General features: G+C 39.2%; 1 protein-coding gene across 1 annotated transcript; it reads left to right on the forward strand.

The window, feature by feature from the left end:
• Positions 12,612 to 13,544, forward strand: LOC110259647 (olfactory receptor 18-like). Its single transcript, XM_021085132.1, has one exon. The coding sequence runs from the start codon at positions 12,714 to 12,716 to the stop codon at positions 13,542 to 13,544; it is 831 nt and encodes a 276-aa protein (XP_020940791.1). The 5' UTR covers positions 12,612 to 12,713.

Raw genomic sequence — 23,379 nt, forward strand, 5'->3', positions numbered from 1 at the left:
CCTTGCTTACCACCGGACTCTTGCTTCTTTTGTCATTTCTTCAATGGACCGAAGTTGAGTTCTAGGATCCTTTGCAGATCATAATCACCACATGACAGAATACTTGCTGCACACCTGAAGGTAAGACAACATTATGAATCAACTATGCTCCAATAAAAAATAAAAATTAAGGAGCTCCTGAGTTCTCTGGTGGCTCAGTGGGTTAAGGATCTGGCATTGTCACTGCTGTGGTGCGGCTTTGATTGCTGGCCCAGGAATTTATTCATGCTGCAGGTGTTGTAAATACAATAAAATAAAAGCATACACACAAAATAAAATAAAAAAAATTAAAGGAGTTCCTGTTGTGGTGTAGCAGAAATGAATCTGACTAGTATACATGGGGATGTGGGTTTGATCCCTGGTCTTGCTCAGTGGGTTGGGTGTCCAGCATTGCCATGAGCTATAGTGTAGGTTGTAGATGCTGATCAGATCCAGCATTGCTGTGGCTGTGGTTTAGGCCAGCAGATGTAGCTCCAATTCAAACCCTAGCCTGGGAACTTCCACATGTTGTGGGTGTGGCCCTAAAAAGCAAAATAAATAAATAAATAAATAAATAAATAAATAATACGTAAGGATAGAGTTCCTAAGATTCTTTTTTTTCTCGTCTTTTGTCTTTATAGATCTGCACTGGCAGCATATGGAGATTCCCAGGTTAGGGGTCCAATCTGAGATGTTGCTTCTGGCCTACACCAGAGCCACAGCAATGCCAGATCCAAGCTGCATCTGCAACCTACACCTCAGCTCATGGCAACACTAGGTCTGTAACCCACTCTGCGAGGCCAGGGATGGAACCCACAACCTCATGGTTCCTAGTCAGATTTGTTTTCACTCCGCCATGATGGGTACTCCCTAAGATTCTTTTTTTTTTTTTTTTTTTCTCTTTTGCCTTTTCCTGGGCCACTCCCATGGCATATGGAGTTTCCCAGGCTAGGGGTCTAATCGGAGCTGTAGCCACCGGCCTATGCCAGAACCACAGCAACTCAGGATCCGAGCCGCATATGCGACCTACACCACAGCTCATGGCAACGCCAGATCCGTAACCCACTGAGCAAGGCCAGGGATCGAACCCGCAACCTCATTGTTCCTAGTCAGATTTGTTAACCACTGAGCCATGATGGGAACTCCCCTAAGATTCTTAATAAAATGAAGTTGCCTTTTGTTTATGCATTATTGTGCTTATTTAACCATGGTCATCACACCCACCTAGAACATGTTCCGTATGCCCTCCTAATTTATTCAACTAAACTGGTGGAGATTTTCATTCTGTGCTAGAACAGTGTAAAAAATAATTCACTCTGTGCATTCTCGACAGCCTTCAATCTCAACTTAAACTTCCACAAAAAATTTCAGTACATTTTCTCAATTTCTTACATGGTTAATTTTGTTTTTGATAATTATAGAAGTGAACTTTTTATGAGAAGAGATTTTCTCTCTCTCTCTCTCTCTCTTTTTGCCCACAGTTGCATCATATGGAAGTTCCCAGGCCAGGGATGGAATATGAGCTGCAGCTGCCACCCACGCCACAGTGGTGGCAATGCTGGATCCTTAATCCTCTTTGCCACAGTGGGAACTCCAAACTTTTCTCTTTTAGATGCTAATGTAAAGCTAAAATTTCATGGATTCTTTTTGGAGTGATAAAAAGATCTAAAATTGGATTGTGGTGATGGTTGAACAACTCTGTGAATATACTAAAAACTATTGAATTGCACACATTAAATTGGTGAATTTTATGGTGTGTGAAGAGTGTCTCAATTATTTCTTAAGATTAAAAAAAGTATTGTTCCTAGATGACTAGCAAATGGGATAACTTGCACCTACATTTCAACTTTTCACACAGGGTAGTTTTCTCTGACCAAATCATTTTAAGTTCCCTCTTCTGGATAGTACCCTATTTTATTACCAATTCTGGAACTGTGAACAGAACAACAGACATTATTTTTGAGGTAGATGCACATTGTTTGTAACCAAAAATAGATGTATTGTTTTTTTTTGTGGGTTTTTTATTACAGCATTATTGGGACATAATTGACATATAACACTGTATAAATTTAATGTGTACAATACGGTGTTTTGTGACATGTGTCTATTGTGAAATGTTTACCAAAATAAGATTAACACACCCTTTTCTTCACCTAATTACCATTTTTTTGGTTAGAAAGGTAACTCTAACCTCATAGCACTTTCAAGAATGTAACACTGTAGTGTTACCCATTATCACCATGATGTACATTAAATCCCGGCAATTTCTTCATCTATAACTGTAACTCAAACTACACCTCCTCTTTTCTACTGCCTTTCAGCCCCAGGCAACCACCATTCTACTCTGTTTCTATGAGTTCAGTATTTTCAGAATTTGAATAAGCTGGATCATACATTTGTTGTCTTTCTCTGTCTGACTTAATTTCACTTAACATAATGTTCTCAAGTTTCATCCATATTCTACCAAGTGGCAGGAATTCCTTCTTTCTTATGGCTGTATAATATTCCATTTGTGTACCACTGCTACTACTATATAACATTTCTTTTTAAAAACATTTTTATTGGATTATATATAGTTGACTTAAAAAGTTGTTAATTTTTTTCCTTTTTCCATTATTTGCCTTTTATTTTATTTACTTCTGCTCTTTTTTTCTCTTTTGGTCTTTTTAGGGCTGCAACAGTGGCATGTGGAAGTTTCTGAGCTAGGGGTGCAATGCCAGATCCCGTCTGTGTCTGTAACCTACACCAGAGCTCATGGCAAAGCCAGATCCTTAAACCACTGAGTGAAGCCGGGTGAACTCACGTCCTTGTGGATACTAGTCAGATTCATTACCACCGAGCCACAATGGGAACTCCCTACTGACTTTTGCTCTTGATTTCTTTTTTTAATTTTTTAAGTTGATTTTTAAATTTTATTTTTATTAGATTCTAGTTGATTTCCAGTGTTATGCAAATTTCTGCTTTTTTTTTTAATTTTAGGGATACCACATTTCTTTATCCTTCATCATCAATGGATACTATGTTGTTCCCTTTTTTTTTTAATAGTTACATCACCTCCTTTGGAAAAATACCCAGAAGTGGAATTGCTGTTTCACGTAGCAGGTCTTTTTAAAAATTTTAAGGAACTTCCATTCTCTTGTTCACAGTGACCATACATTCATATCAACACTGCCTCTGGATTCTCCTTTCTACACATCTTTGCCAGCATTTGCTATCTCTTGTCTTTTTTGTTTTTTAAATTTTACTGGAGTATAGTTGACTTACAATGCATTCATTTATTGTGTACAGCAAAGTGAATTAGTTATACACATACATATACCCATTCTTTTTTCCCCATATAAATCCACTCAATCATTTGTAATAATCTCTTGTCTTTTTGATAAAAGTCAATCTAAAAGGTGTGCCTATGATATATCCACCTGCTCTTTCATGTCCCCTGCTAGGGGCACAGGTCCTGACCTGATGGCTTCATCTTCCTTCCTGCCCTGTTCTCTGTGGATATTTTTCTTACAGTCTTGGTAGTAGAAGAAATGCTCTCAGAAATTCTGGTGTGTTTTCACTGAAAATTACTCTGCCCATAGATACGTTTATTTCTTTTGTCTTTTTAAGTCTTTGCCCACAGCACATGGATGTTCCCAGGCTAGGGGTAGAAAGGGAGCTGCAGTTCCTGGTCTATACTACAGTCACAGCAATTTGGGATCCTAACCACTTCTGCGACCCACACCACAGCTAACAGCAATGCCAGATCCTTTAACCCACTGAACTAGGCCAGGGATCCAACCTGCATACTCATGGATATTAGTCGGGTTCATTACCACTGATCCACAATAGGAACTCCAAGAAAAATGTGAAGATAATTTAACATTTATATATCCACTATTTTTCTTCTTGCCTGGAATCCCTTGTCTTCCACGAGCATCTCTAAGAATTCCTGGAGTTCCCGTTGTAGCTCAGTGGTTAACAAATCTGACTAGGAACCATGAGGTTGCAGGTTCGATCCCTGGCCTCGCTCAGTGGGTTAAGGATCTAGCATTGCCATGAGCTGTGGTGTAGTTCAAAGATGCAGCTCGGATCTGGCATTGCTGTGGCTGTGGTGCAAGCCGGCAGCTACAGCTCTGATTAGACCCCTAGCCTGGGAACCTCCATATGCCATGGGTATGGCCCTAGAAAAAAACAAAAAAAAAGTTCTTGCATCTTTAAGAATTCCTGAGAGAGAGTCAAAAAACATGGTTTGCTTGTGTTTATTTCAGGACTCTCAAAGGGATCTATTTTATTTTTTTAAGTGAAATTTATTCTTTTCTTTTATTTTTTTTTGGCTGCACCTGTGGCATGTGAGAGTTTCCAGGCCAGAGATCAAACCCACACCACATAAGTGACCCAAGCCACTGCAGGAACAACACTGGATCTTTAACCTGCTGTGCCACAAGGGAACTCCAGGATCAATTTTTCTCTAATGATAACTGCAATATTAAGACCCATAGAATAAAGTGTGTGGTTTGAAATTTCTCCAAAAAATAAAAGGATAAAAAGGTGAGGATAGATATTTCTCAATTACACATCAAACACTGAATATGAGAAGATTCTTGTATCCTTTAAGATACTCATTATGTGAAAAGAATTGAGAAAAGCACAAAGCCAATAACTAACTTATTTATTTATTTATCTTTTTTGTCCTTTTATGGCCGCACCAGTGGCATATGGAGGTTCCCAGGATAGGGGTCTAATCAGAGCTGTTGCTGCTGGCCTATGCCAGAGCCGCAGCAACATCAGATCCGAGCTGCATCTGTGAACTACACCACAGCTCACGGCAATGCCAGATCCTTAACCCACCAAGCGAGGCCAAGTATTGAACCCGCAACCTCATGATCCTTAGTTGGGTCCCTTTCCACTGCGACAGGAACTCCCAATCACTAATTTACTACATTAACACCAATATCTATGTTTTATATACACCATATCTTCTACACTCATCTTTGGCAGTGACCCTAACATCTGATCTCCTCTGCCCACTAGGCTCTGACTTTTCTTCAATATTATTTTACTGCTGCCCATTTATTTTAAAGAGCCCCAACACTCCTCTCTCACGAATCAACTCTACTCAAATGCCTTTTGATCAAGGATACTCATCATGGGAGGGGGAACTGGGAGAAAAGAACACAGCATATGTCTCTTGATGTTACAAACATAACTGACTTTGGTTTCCATGTCCCATGTCCTATAAATTCATCTTTGCCATTTATCTTAGAATCTTATCCCTTCTACTCACTATGAAATAACTTTAGTAATATATTTTTTTCCCATATGGACTAATTCTTTTAGAAGCCCCAACACCCAGTCTCTCCTTCTCATAGCCACTTCTACATATCAGCCTTGTACTCACACCTAAATAGCCCCTCTGTCACTTTTCCCCACATGGGTAAATAACATTATTTCCTCAATATACAATATGTTATGGTATACATTCAAGTTTTCTTTTTTCTTTTTCTCTTTTCTCTCTTTAGGGCTATACCTGCTGTATATAGAAATTCCAGAACTAGGGGTTGAATTGGAGATGCAGCTGCCAGCCTATGCCACAGCCACAGTAACTGAGGATCCAAGCCATGTCTGTGACCTATGCTTCAGCTTCTGGCAATGCTGGGTCCTTAACCCACTGAGTGAGGCCAGGGATCAAACCTGCATCCTCCTGGATACTATGTCAGGTTCCTAACCCACTGAGCCACAATAGGAACTCCTATTCAGATTTTCTTTACATCACTCAGTGACAAACCAATCTCTGAATTCCTTAGAAGAGATCTCCCTGTCAGAAAGGGTGCATGGGTAGAATTTAGAAAGTTACATCACACCACTATCCACATGCATCCCAGTCAATATGAAAGAAAAAACAGGTAAGCCCAAACATATTTCATTAGTCTTCAAGAGCTGAGAACACAAAGAAATGTAAAGAAAAAATCTTGAGTGAGTGGATTCCTCTCTAGTTAGCATAAATCTGAAACATGGGGAACATTAGTTCAATTTGGTATTGGAATGGCTGCAGAGTGGTCTGATGTGGGTGGAGGTGCTCTCCTACTGTCTCAGAAACTAGGGGGTCTGCTTAAGACTGGGTTACCAGGAGCAGTAGGCTGGGGTCTTAATCAGATGGAGAGGATGTTATACCCATTTCTAGACTCTCACCAGGGATTTTTGTTGTTGTTGTTGTTGTTATTGTCTTTCTAGGGCTGCATGCACGGCATATGGAGGTTCCCAAGCTAGGGGTCTAAGCAGAGCTACTGCCGGCCTACACCACATCCACAGCAATGCCAGATCTGAGCCACATCTGCAATCTACACCACAGCTCCTGGCAACGCCAGATCCTTAACCCACTGAGCAAGTCCAGGGGTTGAAACCACAACCTCATGGTTCCTAGTCGGATTCATTTCCACTGAGCCACGACAGGAACTCTACCAGGGATTTTTTATTGAGATCAGGTGGTGCAATGAATTCGGGATTATGAATTTGCAAATGAACAGGACCTGAGTCTGTGCTTGGAGCCAATGTCCTGATATAGGATGGTGCCTGTGTGGATGGCAGCATCTGAGATACTCTCAATAATTCCAACTCCTGGTTTTCATGCCCTTGTGTATTTCCCTCTCACTGAGTGTGAGATGGACATAGTGACTTGTTTCCAACAATAAGAATGTGGAAGAAATATTGGGGTGTCATTTCTGGGAATTGAGTAAAAAATAAATCTGGCTTTCTTCTCCTTGCCTCTCTCTTGCTTTGGGTTGTTTAGATTGATAGATGCCATCTATGACCATCAAAAGGCCCATGTGTTGATGAACCATAGGAATCCTCTGGACAATATCCTGTTTACATGTGAATCCTACCTGAGAGTTACCTCGTACATGGTCCTAATCAAGCCTTCAGTCCCCACATCCCTGGCTGACACCTTGATTGCAACATTATGAGGTGCACTCTGAACTAGTTAGTAAAATATCAGTTATAAAATTAATATGTAAAGATCAATAGTTTTATAATAGGCCACTATAATTCAATTAGAACAAAAATTTAGAAGACTAATTTAAATATGCAAACAAACAAAATCCTATAAATCACAATCATATAAGATGCCACACTGAGCAAGGGCTAAGGAAATGAAAATAAGAAATTATCCTTAGAATCAAATGAGAAAAAGGAAAGAGTATCACAGGCTTCATATAGAACACCTAAGGCTCTATAGATTTCATGCTTAATATAGTGGATTTATAGATATCAAAATCACACATTAAGTGGTTAGACTTTTTAAAGGCTGACGTTTTTTTCAATTTCATTTAGTATTAATTTCATATTGGAGTATACTTGATTTACAATGTTGCATTAGTTTCAGGGGCACAGTAAAGTGATTCATTTATACACATACACTAAAAAGTCTTAATTTATGTTGCGATCCTGTAACTTGGAAGTAAAATCTAAAGAGTACAGTTGAATTTCCTCCTGAAAAAGAGGAAGAAACAAGACCCTTCCAAAGACATTCACTTTTATTTTTCCTCTCCCATTAATATTAGAAGGTCTCCAGAGACTGGGACCACATGGGCTCATTGGCTAATTCAGAGTTTTGTGCACTGAGCCCTCAGGTCACACCACTGTGCATAATTGCTGCTGCCTGCCTATCAGTTTGCCAGTTCTAATAGTGTGGTTCTTTATCTGTGTCTCTTCCATTTGTGGGCACCTGCATTTGAAGTTCCCAGCCCGATGTCTTCCTGCAAATTCCGAGACTTCTTCACACACCAGGCAGGAGGGGGGCAGTGAATCTGTACTCCTTGTTCATGGTCCAGCACAGATGCAACCCAGCCCAGTAAGTGTTGAGTAAGCCCATGATTGAAAGAGAGACTCTTAGGTGGTTGCCAAGGTGGAGGGAGTAGAATGGACTGGGAGTTTGTAGTTAGTAGATGCAAATTATTGCATTTTTAGTGGATAAGCAATGAGATCCTGCTGTAAAGCACAGGGAGTTATATCCAATCACTTGTGATGGAACATGATGGAGGATAATGTAAGAAAAAGAATGTATGAATACGTATAATTGGGTCACTTTGCTGTACAGAACATCATAAATCAAGTACAATAATTTAAAAAATATATATAAATTTAAAAAAGAAAAGAAAGATGGACTGTTAGGATGATTATTCCCTCCTCAGGAGAATAAACATGATAATTGTGGTAGAAAGCCGAGAGTGTACCAATGTAAAACATTTCATAATAAAGTCCTATGAAATTTATATTCTTGGTTCTGGTTGGGATGTGAGAACTCTCTTCTGAGTTCTGCATCCACTCTCACTGGCTCTGCCTCTGGCTGGCATCTCCCCACCATAGCAGCACTTGGGTCTTTCTAAACTTCCTCCTAAAAATGTCAAGTGATCATGAAATCAATAAGAATGAGGAGGAAGATGCCATTAAAGATGCATCATGTATTCTTTTCAAGTGATTCCTAAGTACAAGGCTTTAGGGTATGTGTTTTATATAACTTGTTTGATTTCATGTGCATAACTTCTCCCAAACTACAAGGGCAGACATCATCATTATTCTTCTAATAAGAGGAAAGGAGCACAGCATTTGATGTGGCTTGTTCCAGGTCATGAGTTAGAAAGTATAGAAACCAGGTTCTGGGCAGACTGACTCCAGGCACAGGGCATCTTGGCAGACTTCCCCCTGCCCACCCAGAGTCATGTCACTTCCAGGTCAGTCCTGGCAGAGATTCACTGCTCACGATGCCCTTCCCTTTGGAGTTTTCTGGAGCAAATAGTGAAGGGCAATAGGGAACATTTTCCACATCAGCTACAGGAAAGTTGTATGAGATACAGGTAAAGTCACAGAAAGAATTGGCACTGGAAATTTACGGGTAGATCTCTCTGCTGATCTTGCTCCTGGTTTTACTTTGAGTGTTCACTTCCTCATCCATCCTCATAATCAGCCCACTCAATCAAAAAGGAGACATAAGTCAGAGTCTTTGTGCTCACTCCTGCTCAAGAAAATGAAAACATTGAGAAAATATACCTCAGATGTATTTATGATTAGACCTCTGTACCTTTGCCTAAACATTCAGAAAGTCTGGAAATAAATTTAGTGTGTGGGACTCGGAGACTGACAACTTCATTTTGAATTCTGTGTGCTCCCTCAATCTCAGGGCAATCTCCAGGTCTGAGACATAGGATTGTCAACTGAGTTAATGCCTCATTGACACAACTCCTCTTAATTAGGACTAAACAAAGAATGGATGTTCTCTATGTAATAACTATGTGATGGATGCACAAAAAGGTGCAAAATAAATTTTATATGCTTTTTTGGTAATAATGATAAGGCTAATTCTTATTAGATTTGAATTTCTGGTGATCTGGTATTATGGTTTTCCTACATCCATGAGAGGACATTTTACTTTTGTTTATATGTACAAACGTATACATGTATATATATCAGGAAGGTTGGACATGAAAATCTGTTACCTGATGCAAGAGGATGCATACTGACCTGGCTCTGGGACCACCCCTCATGCTGAACTTCTCAACTGTTAATAAAAGATTTATGGCCAGGAAAACAAAACTACCTGGTTTATGAAATTGTGCTTACCATCACTAATCTCAGGAAAAAAGTCAAAGCTCCAGTCAAATACCACCTCTCATCTGTTAGGATGGTTACTGTCAAGAAAACCAATGACAATACATGTTCTGGAGGATGTGGAGGAAAGGAAACCCTTGCACTTGGTTGATGGGAATGAATATTGGCACAGCCTTGACCAAAAACAGAATGGAGCTTCCTAAAAAAATAAAAACTGCTACTAATTAATATAGATCTTCTGTATCATCCAACAACCCACCTCAGATTGCATGTCCAAAGGAAATGAAATCAGTACCTCAGAGATAGCTGCACTCCCATGTTCACTGCAATATTATTCATAATAGTGACAACATGAAGTATCCAAGTGTCTGGTGACAGATTAGTGGATAAAGATGTGCTGTGTGTGTGTGTGTATATATATTCAATGGATTATTAGTCATAAAAGAAAGAGATCCTACCATTTGTGACAACATAGATGGAACTGGAGGATGTCATGCTTATTGAAATAGACCAGACACGAAAATAATACATGATCTCAATTATGTGCGGAATCTAAGTAAATCAAATTCAGAGAACCACAGATTAGAATTGTAGTTATAAAAGGAAAGGGGTAGAGGTAGAGGGGAAATTTGATCAAATTGTACAAACTTTCAGGTATAAGGTGAATAAGTTCTGATAATCTAATATACAGCATGGTGATAATAGTCAATGATTCTGTATTGTATTCTTGAAATCTGCCAAGAGAGATCTGGTTAAGTGTTTCCACCTAACACAGAAACACAAATAGTAACAATGTGAGCTGATGGATATGTTAATTAACTTGATTATAATAATCATTCACAATGTCTGAGTATTAAATCATTATTTTGTACATCTTAAAGCAATCATCACGCTGTACAATATAAATATGCAATTTTGTCAATTATAATTCAATGAACTGGAAAAAAACCTCAAAATAATGAAGTAGTATTATCAGGCCACTACAGAATAGAGTCTAAAAAATAAAGAGTGGTTTCTCACACTAGATAGTTTACTGAGATTGTACTGGATTGAAATAAACTCATATAAAATCAAACATTTCAAAGGTATTTCTTAAAAAATTTTTTTTGTCTTTTTGTCTTTTTAGGGCTGCACCTGCAGCATGTGGAGGTTCCCAGGCTAGGGCTCTAATTGGAGCTGTAGCTGCTGGCCTAAGCCACAGCCACAGCAACACGGGATCTGAGCCACATCTGCCACCTACAACCACAGCTCACTGCAATGTCAGATCCTTAACCCACTGAGCAAGGCCAGGGATCAAACCAGCAACCACATGGTTCCTAGTAGGATTTGTTAACCACTGATCCATGACGGGAACTCCTTTTATTATTAATATTATTACTTTTGGGGGGGGCTGTACCCATGGCATTTGGAGGTCCCCAGGCTAGGGATCGAATGGGAGCTACAGCCGATGGCCTACACTACAACCACAGCAACGCCAGATCCTTAATCCACTAAGTGAGGCCAGGGATCAAACCCACAACCTCATGGTACTTAGTCGGATTCATTTCCACTGCACCACGATGGGAACTCCCTTAAAATTTATTATTGTTTAATCATTGACAGAAATTCTGGAGTTCCCATTGTGGCTCAACAGGTTAAGTACCTGACTGATATGCATGAGGATGAGAGTTCAAGCCCTGGCATTGCTCAGTGGGTCAACGGTCCAGCATTGCTGCAGGCTGAGGCATAGGTCACAGAAGTGGCTCGGATCCAGCATTGCTGTGGCTGTGGCATAAGCTTGTGGTTGCAGCTCTGATTTGACCCCTAGCCTGGAAACTTTCATATGCTGCAGGTGTGGTGCTGCAGGTGTGAAAAGGAAAAAAAAAAAAAGAAATTCTGTATATTAACCCCATCTTGGTAGTCATCATGCTGTATGATTATGTTCATACTTATCAAAATTTGAGTCCAGCAAAGCCAAAGATATGAAGTATATGGTAAATAACTTTTAAAATATACCTCTCATATTTGAGAAACTTATTTTTATTGAGTGACTAGAGAAAAGCAAAGAATGATAAACTCATAAAGGTATTTATCACATAAAAATGTTTTCTAGAGGTCCCTGGTGGCTCAGTGAATTAAGGATCCAGTGTTGCCACTGCTGTGGTACAGGTTCAAACCCTGACGTGGGAATTTTTGCATGCTGTGGCCTTGGCCAAAAATGTTTTCTCATTATGAACATTCAATTTTAATTTAGAATACAGTTTACACAGTGTTGTGATTTTTTCAAATTGCTGCATCTTCAGTATATGGAAGTTCCTGGGCCAGGAATTGAACCTGCATCACAGAAGCAACCTGAGCCGCTGCAGTGACAACACCTGATCCTTAACCCATTGTGCTACAGGGAACTCCATAGTGTTGTGTTTTATAGCGTATTTATAAACATTCTAGCTAAAGGAAATATATGGAATTGTATTTGAATAAAATAAGGTTTATATAACTATGTCATAATATATTGAAATTTGTATTATATATTTTTATTAAAGTAGGAATGGAATATATCATTCTATATTTTTTCTAAAATGTAGGCTATCTTTTACTGAGATAATGGCTCTATTTTGTCTCCTTCTTTCTATCTCTTTCTCTTTTTTTGTTGTTATTCCTGGTCCGGGGGTCAAACACACACCACAGCAGCAACACAAGTCACTATAGTGAAACCCTGGATCCCTAACATGCTGCACCACAGGAGAACTCTGATCACAGCTACGTTATCTACAATATTCTTGCTTCTCTTTACCCTTCATTCCAGTGTCTATAAGATAAGTGTGTGTAGAATGAGGTGACTAAACAGAAACCAATGAGGGTACAGTTCAAGCAGATAGAATTTGTCATACTGGGGAATATTATTATTGGAGGTACTAAAGTGTATGGCCATACAAATTAATTGCTTATATCCAAAATATGTACACAGTGCTGCATGACATTTACTTATTTTATTTTTTCCAATCCTCTTTTCCCCAAAGCATCCAAGCTACAGAGAACATCAGAACCTCACAAGTGTCTCAGAATTCTTGCTCCTGGGTCTCTCAGATGATCCAGAACTGCAGCCCTTCCTCCTTGGGCTGTTCCTATCCATGTACCTGGTCACCATGTTGGGGAACCTGCTCATCATCATGGCTGTTGCCTCTGACTCCCACCTCCACACCCCCATGTACTTCTTCCTCTGCAACCTGTCCTTGGCTGATGTGGGTTTTGTCTCTGCCACCATCCCCAAGATGATTATAAACATCCAAACTCACAGCAGAGTCATCTCCTTGGCAGGCTGCCTGACACAGATGTCTATTTTCATCCTTTTTGGAAGTATGGATTGTATGCTTCTGTCTGTGATGGCCTATGACAGGTTTGTGGCCATCTGTTACCCACTGCACTACCCGGTCATCATGCATCCACGCCTCTGCTGCTTCTTAGTTTTGATGTCTTTTTTGATCAGCCTTTTGGACTCCCAGGTGCACAACTGGATTGTGCTACAACTTACCTGTTTCAAGGATGTGAAAATTCCTAATTTCTTCTGTGACCCTTCTCGACTCCTCAATCTTGCCTGTTCTGACATTTTCACCAGTAACATTATCGTGTATTTTGTTGGTGCCATTTTTGGTTTTCTCCCTATCTCAGGGATCTTTTTCTCTTACTGTAAAATTCTTTCCTCCATTCTGAGAGTGCCTTCATTAGGTCAGAAGTATAAGGCCTTCTCCACCTGTGGCTCTCACATGGCAGTTGTTTGCTTATTTTATGGAACAGGCCTTTGGGTGTACCTCAGCTCAGTTGTCTCCCTTTCTCCCAGGAAGGATGCAGTTGCCTCGGTGATGTACACCGTGGTCACCCCCATGCTGAATCCCTTCATCTACAGTTTGAGGAACAGAGACATCAAAAGGGCCATGGGAAATTTGCTCAGCCAATCTAAGTAATTTTGCCACCCATTTGGAAGGTCGGTTGGGAAATGCAGAAAAACTAAACATGTAGACCAGCAAACACTACCTCTTTCATCACATCATCTTTGTAGCTCCCGTGGCCTTCACATCTCTTCTTGCTTTGCCCCTGAGTATTGCTTCTTTTGGTATTTCTTAATTAGACTTGGGGAGAGTTCTGAGATCCTTTGTATATCTTAATTACTGTGTGACTGACTCTTACTGTATCTATGGTTATATTGCAGTTTATCACTGATGCGCAAAGGATCCTGGAAAGAGGAACATTCTCTTTTTATATACTTAAAATTTATATCTTTTTTTTTGCAGCTCTTTTTGTTTATAGTTTTGTGGACCAGTATTTTTTTTAACTCTCACCCATTCTAATTCTTTATTTTTAATGACATATGACCTTAAACATTCTAGGAGTAAACAGATAATATTTTCACATGTTAAGAAATCAATAAATGTATATATTCTTTTCATTTTCTTTGAGGTTGATATAGTTCCAATAAATGAATTTAACATTAACTGTATTTTGCCCTGGATGCCTGAGATTACTTCTTTGTATCCTAGTGGTCTTAATGTAAAAAATGTTCTTTGTTTCCTTTGTATCCTATGTGGTCTATTGTAGAGAATGTTCCATGTATACTTAAAAAAATGTTTATTCTGTTTTTCAAAATGTAATGTCTTTTAGATATAAATTAAATCCAACTGTTCTATTGTGTCACTTAAGATCTCTGTTGCCTTATCAATTTTCTTTCTGGATGACCTCTCCATTGATGTCATTGGGGTATTAAACTCTCCTACTATTATTGTATTCCTTTGTATTAGAAGAAATACTATGTCTTCTAGTATTTGTTTTATATATTGAGGTCTTCCACTATTGGTTGCATGTATGTTAACAAGTGTAATATCATCTTCTTGAATTGATCCCTTTATCATTATATAACATCTTTCTTTGTTTCTTTATAGACTTTGTTTTAAAGTCTGTTTTTCTGATATGAGTATTGCTACCCCTGCTTTCTGGTCTTTTCCATTTGTATGAAATATCTTTCTCCATCTCCTCACATTCAATCCATGTGTGTCTATCAAGCTCCCATCATGACTCAGCAGTAAAGAACTCGACTAGTATCCATGAGGATGCAGTTTTGATCACTGGCCTCACTCAGTGGTACAAGGATCTGGCACTGCTGTGAGCTGTGGTGTAGGTCGCAGATTCCTCTCAGATCCTGAGTTGCTGTGGCTGCAGAGTGGGGCAGCCACTGTAGCTCCAATTCAACTCCTAACCTGGGAACTTCCATATGCCACAGGTGTGACCCTAAAAAGACCAAAAACAAAACAAAACAAAACAAAAAAGTGAGTCTATATAGGCAGCATATTGTAGATTCTTGTTTTTTAATCCAATCTGCCACTCCATATCTTTGGATGGAGCATTTGGTCTCCTGACATTTAAAGTAATTATTGATAAATATGTGTTTATTAGCATCTTAAACCTTGTTTTCAGGTTGATTTTGTATTTATTCTTTATTCCTTTCTTCTTTTTGTATTACCTTTGTGGTTTGATGGTTTGGTGGTTTCTTTCGTGTTATGCTTGAGTTCCTTTCTTTTTGGCTTTTATGAATCTATTATATGTTTATGACTTGTGGTTGCCTTGATTTTCAAGTATGTTAACCCATAACTATATGTATTTGCCTTAGACTGATAGTCATATATAAGTTCAAACATATTCTAAAAGATCTACTTTTTTTATCCTCCCATTTTGTGATTTTGATATCTATTTTACATCTTTATGCTTATCTTTTTGTAGTTATAATTCCAGTTATAATAGCTTTTACAGAAGTTTTTGATTGTTTTTTAATCTATGTATGGGCTTTTAAAGTGATCCTCAATCCTTTTATATATTCGCCTTTCCTACTGTGTTTTTCCCTTTCTTTATAGTTCTTGCTTCTTTTCTATTTAGAGAAGAACTTTCAATATTTCTTATAGGTTATATTTAGTATTTTTGTATTCTTTTAGTTTTCAATTGTCTGAGAAATTCTTTTTCTATTTATTCTAATTGATAGTCTTGGTAGCTAGAGTACCCTAGGTTTCAGGTTTTTCCCTTTCAGGATTTTGAATGCATCATTCCTTTCCCTTCTGGTCTATTGTGTTTTTCTAGAGAAATCAGCTGATAGCCTTATGGAAGTACCCTAGTAACTTTGTTTTTCTCTTGCTGCATTTAAAATCCTCTCTTTACCTTTAGCTTTTGCCATTTTAATTATGATATGTCTTAGTGTGGGTGTCTTTAAGTTCATTTTGTTTAAGACCCTCTGTTCTTCCTATACCTGGATATCTGTTTCCTTATTTAGTTTTGTGAAGTTTTCAGCTATAATTTCTCCAAATACGTTAAAATTTTTTTTAAGTATAATTGATTTACCATGTGCCAATTTTGGCTGTACAGCAAAGTGACCAGGCATACATATATTTGTATACATTCCCTTTCTTATATTATCCTCCATCATGGGCTATTCCAAGTGACTGAATATAATTCCCTGTGCTATAGAGTAGGACCTCATTATTTGTCTATTCTAAGTGTAATAGTTTTCATCTACTAACCCCAAACTCCCAATCCATCCCACTCCCCCTCACCTTAGCAACCACAAGTCTGTTCTCTATATCTTTGAGTCTCTGTTTGGTAGATAGGTTCATTTTTGCCATATTTTATATTCTACAGATAAGTGATATCATATGGTATATTTCTTTCTCTTTCTGACTTACTTCACTTAGTATGAGAATCTGTAGTTGTAACCATGATGCTGAAAATGGCATTGTTTTTTTCTTTGTTATGACTGAGTAGTATTCCATTGTATACATGTACCACATCTTCTTAATCTGTTCATCTGCCAATGGATATTTAGGTTGCTTCTATGTCTTGGCTATGTGCATAGTGATGCTATGAGTGTAGGGGTGCGATATCTTTTTGAATTTTATTTTTGTCTGGATATCTGCCCAGGAGTGGGATTACTGGATCATTTGGTTGTTCTATATTTAGTTTTCTGAAGAACCTATATACTGTTTTCCATAGTGGTTGTACCAATTTACATTCCCACCAACAGTGTAGGAGGGTTCCTTTTCTTCTCAACATCCTCCTCAACATTTTGATATATTATTATCAAATGCATATTTTATCCTATTTTATCTTTCTTCTCCTTCCAAAACCCCTATTATGCACAGGTTGGCATGCTTTATAATATCCCATAGATCTCATATATTGCTTTCACTTTTTTTTCATTTATCTTTCTTTTTGCTATTTTCATTGGGTTATTTCCACTATTCCATCTTCTAGATCAGTTATCCATTCTTCTGAATTATTTAGTTTGGTATTCACTGCTTTTAATCTTGTTTTTATTTCAGCAATTGAAATGTTTAATTTTTATTGGTTACTTTTTATTTTCTAGTTCCTTTTTACAGTGACTTATAATTCTAGTGATAGTCTTTCTTAATTCCTTTAACATCTTTATTACCTCTTTTTTTTTCATTTTAGGGCCACACCTGTGGCATATGGAACTTCCCGGGATATGGGTCAAATCAGAATTATAGCTACTGGCCTATACCACAGCCACGGGAACATGGGATCCTGGCCATGCCTGTGACCTACACCACAGCTCATGGTAACAGCGGATCCTTAACCCACTGAGCAAGGCAGGGGAATGAACCTGTGTCCCCTGAATACTAGTCAGTTTCACTAAGGTGAGCCATAGCACCAACTCCCTATTACCTCCTTTTTGGACTTGGAGTCTGGTAGACTAGAGTGGTCTGTTTCATTGCTTGTTCTCTCAGGGGATTTTTCTTGTTCTTTTAATTGGGTACAGTTCCTCAGCTTTTTCATTTCACTTATGTTTCTCTGTCTTTATGAATTTAGGAGAAACAGTCATCTACTGTGATCTTCAAGGGGCATCTTTAAAAATAAATAAATAAGGAGTTCCCATCGTGGCACAGTGGTGAATGAATCTGACTAGGAACCATGAGGTTCTAGGTTCGATCCCTGGCCTTACTCAGTGGGTTAAGGATCAGGCATTGCCATGAACTGTGGTGTAGGTTGCAAACACAGCTTAGATCCCATGTTGCTGTGGCTGTGGTGTAGGCTGGCGGCTACAGCTCTAATTCGACCCCTAGCCTGGGAACCTCCATATGCCACAAGAGTGGCCTTAGAAAAGGCAAAAAAGACAAAAAACAAAAAAAAGAGTACTCACATGTGAGGAGGAATTTGGAAAAGCATAAAACAACTCACTAATTTACTATGTAAACACCAATATCTATATTTTATATATTCCATGTCTCCTACACTCATTTTTTTATCCCTAATATCTGATCCCCTCTATGCACTATGTTATCAATAGGGATAGAGTGGGATAATTCAATTGTCAATTTTAAAATCCCGCTAGAGATTTAAGGAAAGAAAGTGAATTTTAAGGGAGTTTGGAAAACTGCTGTAAGCTAATGCTCATCCAGGAAAAGAATCCAGTAACCTAGCGACAATCTACTCTATACTGATGGAAGACCAGTTCATCTAAGCACCAGGCATACTCAAACTACAAAGCCTGATAGTTAAAACACAAGACAATAGAAATGGGGTCTGAATCTTGTTACATGAAGTCAAGAGTCCTTGAAATGTAACATTCTTGCATGTAGCAAGATAGCACTATAGGTGAAAGGGGAAAGCTAGGGACAGGGGGGCATTCTACTGAAACCTGAGATGAATTACCATATTTTAGTATATATCACCACCCTATTACTTATATACATAGCACCAAGACAGTCCTGGTTAAATCACTGTGTTAAATCACAGTCTTGGTTAAAGTTCAAAGGGGAACCAATGATGTAAACCTTGAATTCTGCACAAGAATGAGGAAGAAGCTGTTCTCCCCTCCCCACTCTTGTTTCTAAAAATAATGTCCTCTGGGTCCTGGGGCAGAACCTTCTCACTTGCCCTGTTTGCCTGTCTCACAAGCATTCTATGCCAATGAACTCATTCTTTGCCTGCCACTTTGCCTCTGGCTGGATTCTTTCTGTGCCAAGACAAAAGGACCTGAGCTTCACTAAATCCTGATGCTAGATGAGAATTAAAAGACAGTGTGTTCAAGTCCCAGCCTGTGGATTTGTGTCTCAATCTGAGTTTTGGCTGGTTTTGAGTCCCACCAGAGACGGAGTGTGGTTTTTATACTGGAAGGATGATCCCAGAATCCGGGTTCTTCTTCAAGGCAGTCAAAGAATTGACTCAGCAAACACACAGGAAGCAAGCAAGAAAAGTCTTTATTAAAGGAAAGCAAATAGCTCTGATTCGACCCCTAGCCTAGGAACCTCCATATGCCATGGGAAGCGGCCCTAGAAAAGGAAAAAAGACAAAATAAATAAATAAATAAATAAATGTAAGCAAATAGCTTCCAGGGTTGCTGAGAGGGGGGAGAAAAGCCCCCTTTCTCTGCTGTCCTATAGGGGTTTTTATTCCTTAAAGATGGGGGGTTTTACCAACGTGGGGTCTAGAAAGATGTGGTTTTTATCCCATTGGGCTTGTTCAGTTTCCTATATCAGTCCTTGTCCAGTAGGGTCTTAGGTGTGGGAATGTCCCTTAAGTCTGGTAAGCCTCACAGTTTCTTTGTCCTTTTCTTCCTGGAATCTGAGTCATAGGGGATTAGGGATTAGTGTCCATCTGAGCAGGTACACTCCCTACAGTAAACAAGGCCTGTGGGGATGTTATGCCCTGGAGCCCTTAAGCCACAAATGTTCATCAACAGCCATATCAAAGAATGCATCAAAGCCCATGCTCCTACACTGACTACCTGAGTTAATATTCTGTCTCAGTTTCACCAAGACTTCAGTTTATTATAATTTTTGCTACTGTCCAAGTACTTTAAACCATGCCAACACCTACCTCCACTCTCCAAACCATTTGGACAAGGATACTCACTATGGGAGGGGGAATTGTGAAAAAAAAAGCATAGTTTACAGTTTATGACACAATCATAACTACCTTTGGTGTTCATATCCTATGCCCTATAAACTCATCTTTATTATTTACCATAATATTTCCTCCTTCTACTCACTATTATGACATAAGTTTAGTAATACGTTTTTGCTACAGGCCAATTACTTTAAATGCCTCAACACCCCGTCTCTCCCGCTCATGGTCATATCCATATATGCCACCTGCTCTCCCCTAAAAACATCCTCTGTCAATTTTCCACACAGGTAAGTAACATCCTTTCCTACATAACCAACTTGATTTGGTTTATGTTCAAGTTTTCTTCATATCTGTTAGGTGGTATCTATAATCTGGAGGGAGAATACCAAATGGAGGACATAAAACAACCACATCATCAAAACTGCACCACGGCTCCAGACACAATTTCAGCTGACCTAACCAACAGATAAAAGACTCCAGAATGGATGATACCCCCAGGAACAAGATAATTTATGGAGCTGTTAAACTTCAAAATAAACAGAGTCAAAGGGGCTGTTAAAATTTTTACTTAATGACCTAAATTCTCCATCCCAGTCTCCCAAGTCCCCTTCCCCTTTTACCTTGAGACTATGTGATCCATCACATGAATCCATAACTATAAAAAAGCCCTTTCCGCAATAGCAAGGAGACTGAATTCTCTTTGCTCAGCGCTCCTGGCCACTCTGTTGGTCAATAAACCTGCTTGAGTTCTCACTGCTCTGGTCTCTGTTTCTCTCAACTCCACTGTCCTAAGAGTATCGTTAAATAACAATTAAATGCTGCATTTGTCAGCAGAGAAGTCTCAAGTCAGAGTCTGTGTGGATAAAATTAGGAAGGTTACATCATACCAATATCTAAATATATCCCACTTTATTTACTAGAAAGGAACAGATAAGCCGAAACCACATGTAAAAGTCTTCAAGAGCTGAGAATACAGAGAAATCTAAAGGAAATCTACTCTGGAGTGAGTTAATTCTTCTCTAGTTAGCATAAATCAGAAACACTGGGCACATTTGTTCAATTTGTACATGGAATGGCTGCAAATTTGCCTGACATTGGTGGAGGGGCTCTCCAAGTTCATCAGAAACCAGGGGGTCTACTTGACACTGTGCAACCAGAGCAGTAGAGTGGAGTCTGCAGAAGTACCCAATGGAGAGGAAGTTCTACCCATTTGCTAACCTGTCTCCAGGGAATTTTTGTTGAGAATGTGGATAGTGGTTAGGTGGATTTGTGACTATGCTGAAAAGCAGATGCTCATGACTTGAGACTCTAAGTGCTTGGAGCACAAAGTTCTTATAGCAGATGAGACCTATGTGGTGGGCAGTATCTGAGATGCTCTCACAAATCCCAACTCCTGGTTTTCATGCCTTGTATATTTTTCTGCCATTGATTATGGGCTGGACATCATGATTCCCTTCCAACAATGAAGATCTGGAGGAAATGTTGGGAAGCTGCTTCAGGGAATAGAGTGAAAAGAAATCTGGTTTTATTCTTGCTGCCTCTCTCTTACTCTCTCAGTTTCTCATGAGAGTGGACCCCAACTTCCTCACCAGGAGGCCATGTGTCAATGAGATGAGGGGATACTCTGGACAATAGCCAGTGAACACATGACTCTTACCAGAGCCTTGTGAGTGACCTTGGAAGTGGAGCCAAAATCGGATTCTGTACACAGGCACCAGTTAAGTCTCAGAGATGGAGTTTTGGATAAAGCAGAAAGAACTGCTTTATTGCTTTGCCAGGCAAAGGAGGCCATAGCAGGCTAAGGCCGTCAAGACTGTGTCCTCCCTTGAGAGGGGATACCAAGATGTTTTATATGTTTAGCTCAGAAAAAAACAGGGCTATTGATAAGGATTGAGATGCCTGCATTCTTCTCCCTTCAGAGATCATTTCAAAGACATGAAGGCCAGAGTCAGGTGGTCCGGTGACAATTTCTGATGGTCTTTGGTGTTATTGCACCTTGACTTTCTCTCTTCAGTGAAGACTGCTCACAAAAGGAAGGGGGTGTTACAGGGAGTGTTTCAAAGGAAAAGAAAACACCAGGTTCAATATAACTCTCACTAGAAAATAATCATTAGTAAAAGAATGCAATTAAGCAAGAAAGTAATCATTTGTGAAAAGCTGTTTGGAGTAAGTTCATGGACCAAGAAAGGGCATAAAATCATGGAGTCTGTTTTAACTACATTTTAGTTATAACAATATATCATAAACAGTAATGCTTGAGACAGACTTTTGAGACCGAGGAGAGGCCTGGAGGATAAAAGGAAGTCTTTTACTTCAAAACACAATGACTCATAGGCTCTTGCATAGTTTTAGAAGTGGGTCCCTACCAGTCAAGCCATGAGCAGACAACTTGATTGCAACCTTCCAGATAGCCCTCTGAAATAATTAAATAAAATGTTGTTTACCAAATAAATATGTTAAAGTCAATAGTTTTCTAATATGTCAATGTAATTCAATTAGAGAAAACCCTTAGAACTGAAGACACAACCTAAGTAGTAAATATCCCTGTAAATCTCCATCATATCAGATGCCAACCCAAATAAAGGCTAAGGAAATGAAAATAAGAAATTACTCTTAGTTCCCTGGTGGCATAATTGGTTAAGGATTCAGTGTTGTCACTGTTGTGGGTCAGGTTTCAACTGCAGCACGGGTTCAATCCCTGGCCCTGGAACTTCTGCATGCTGTGGTCATGGCCAAAAAAGAAAAGTTATCTTTAGAGACAATTTACTGAGTAAATGAAAATAGTATTACACTCTGGTATAGAACACCTAATGCTTCATAGATCTCATGTTTAACACAGTAGAATTACAGATATCAAATCCCATATTGAGGGGTTACATGGGGGGGTGAGGTCTGAATTTTATGTTAAGATCACACAAGTTGGAAGTAAAAACTAAGGAGTACAGTTGAATTTCCTCCTGAGTAGAAGAAGGACTCAGAACCTCCCAAGATATTTATTTTATTGTTATTCCTCTTCCTTTAATATTAGCAAGTCTCCAGAGATTGATGCAACATGAACCAATTAGCCAATTAAGAGCTTTGTGCATTGAGCCCAAAGGTCACACCATTGCATATATCTGGAGAGGGCTTTACTCACTTTAGTTTCCCAGTTTTAACAGTGTGGCTCAACACCTGTTGTCTCCTCCCTTTACCAGCAACTGCATCAGTGGTTCCCAGCCTGAGTCTGTCTTCCTGCCAGTCCTGGGGAGGGATCCTGAGGCTTCATCACACACCAGGCAGGAGAGGGCAGTGAATCTGTACTCCTTGGTCATGGTCCAGCCGAGATGCAGCCCAACCCAGTAAGTGCTGAGGGGAGAGAGTGATTGATGGAGGGATGGTTAGGAGCATGATTTCTTCCACAACAAGCTGAGATAGATAGAAAGAAGGATAGCGATATACAAAATTTCAGTTCCAAGACCTAGAACAATTATATTATTATTTTTGGAGGGTTGGAGAGCTCTCATTGTGAGCTCTGCCTCCATCCCCACTGGCTCTGGCTGGTATTTCCCCAAACGCAGTGGCAAGGGGTTCTTTCTAAACGTCTCCCTAAGCATTTCAAGGGGTCATGAAAGCAATGATGAGGATGATGTTAACTATAATAGTATCATCTACTGTTGTTGAGGGCTTCCTAAGTGCCAAGTTCAGAGGTACATTTTATGAATCTAGTTTGATTTCACATGCATAATCTTTCCCAAGCTATAACTGCAATTCATTATTATTATATTTATTTATTTTACAGTCGCAACTGCAGCATATAGAAGTCCCTGGGCTGGGGGTTGAATCAGAGCTACAGCACAGATCCATACCACAGACACCGCAACATCAGATCTGAGCCACACCTGCAACCTACATCTT

The sequence above is a fragment of the Sus scrofa genome, chromosome 2 (genome assembly GCF_000003025.6).
Source record: "Sus scrofa isolate TJ Tabasco breed Duroc chromosome 2, Sscrofa11.1, whole genome shotgun sequence".
In the NCBI taxonomy this organism is placed as follows: domain Eukaryota; kingdom Metazoa; phylum Chordata; class Mammalia; order Artiodactyla; family Suidae; genus Sus; species Sus scrofa.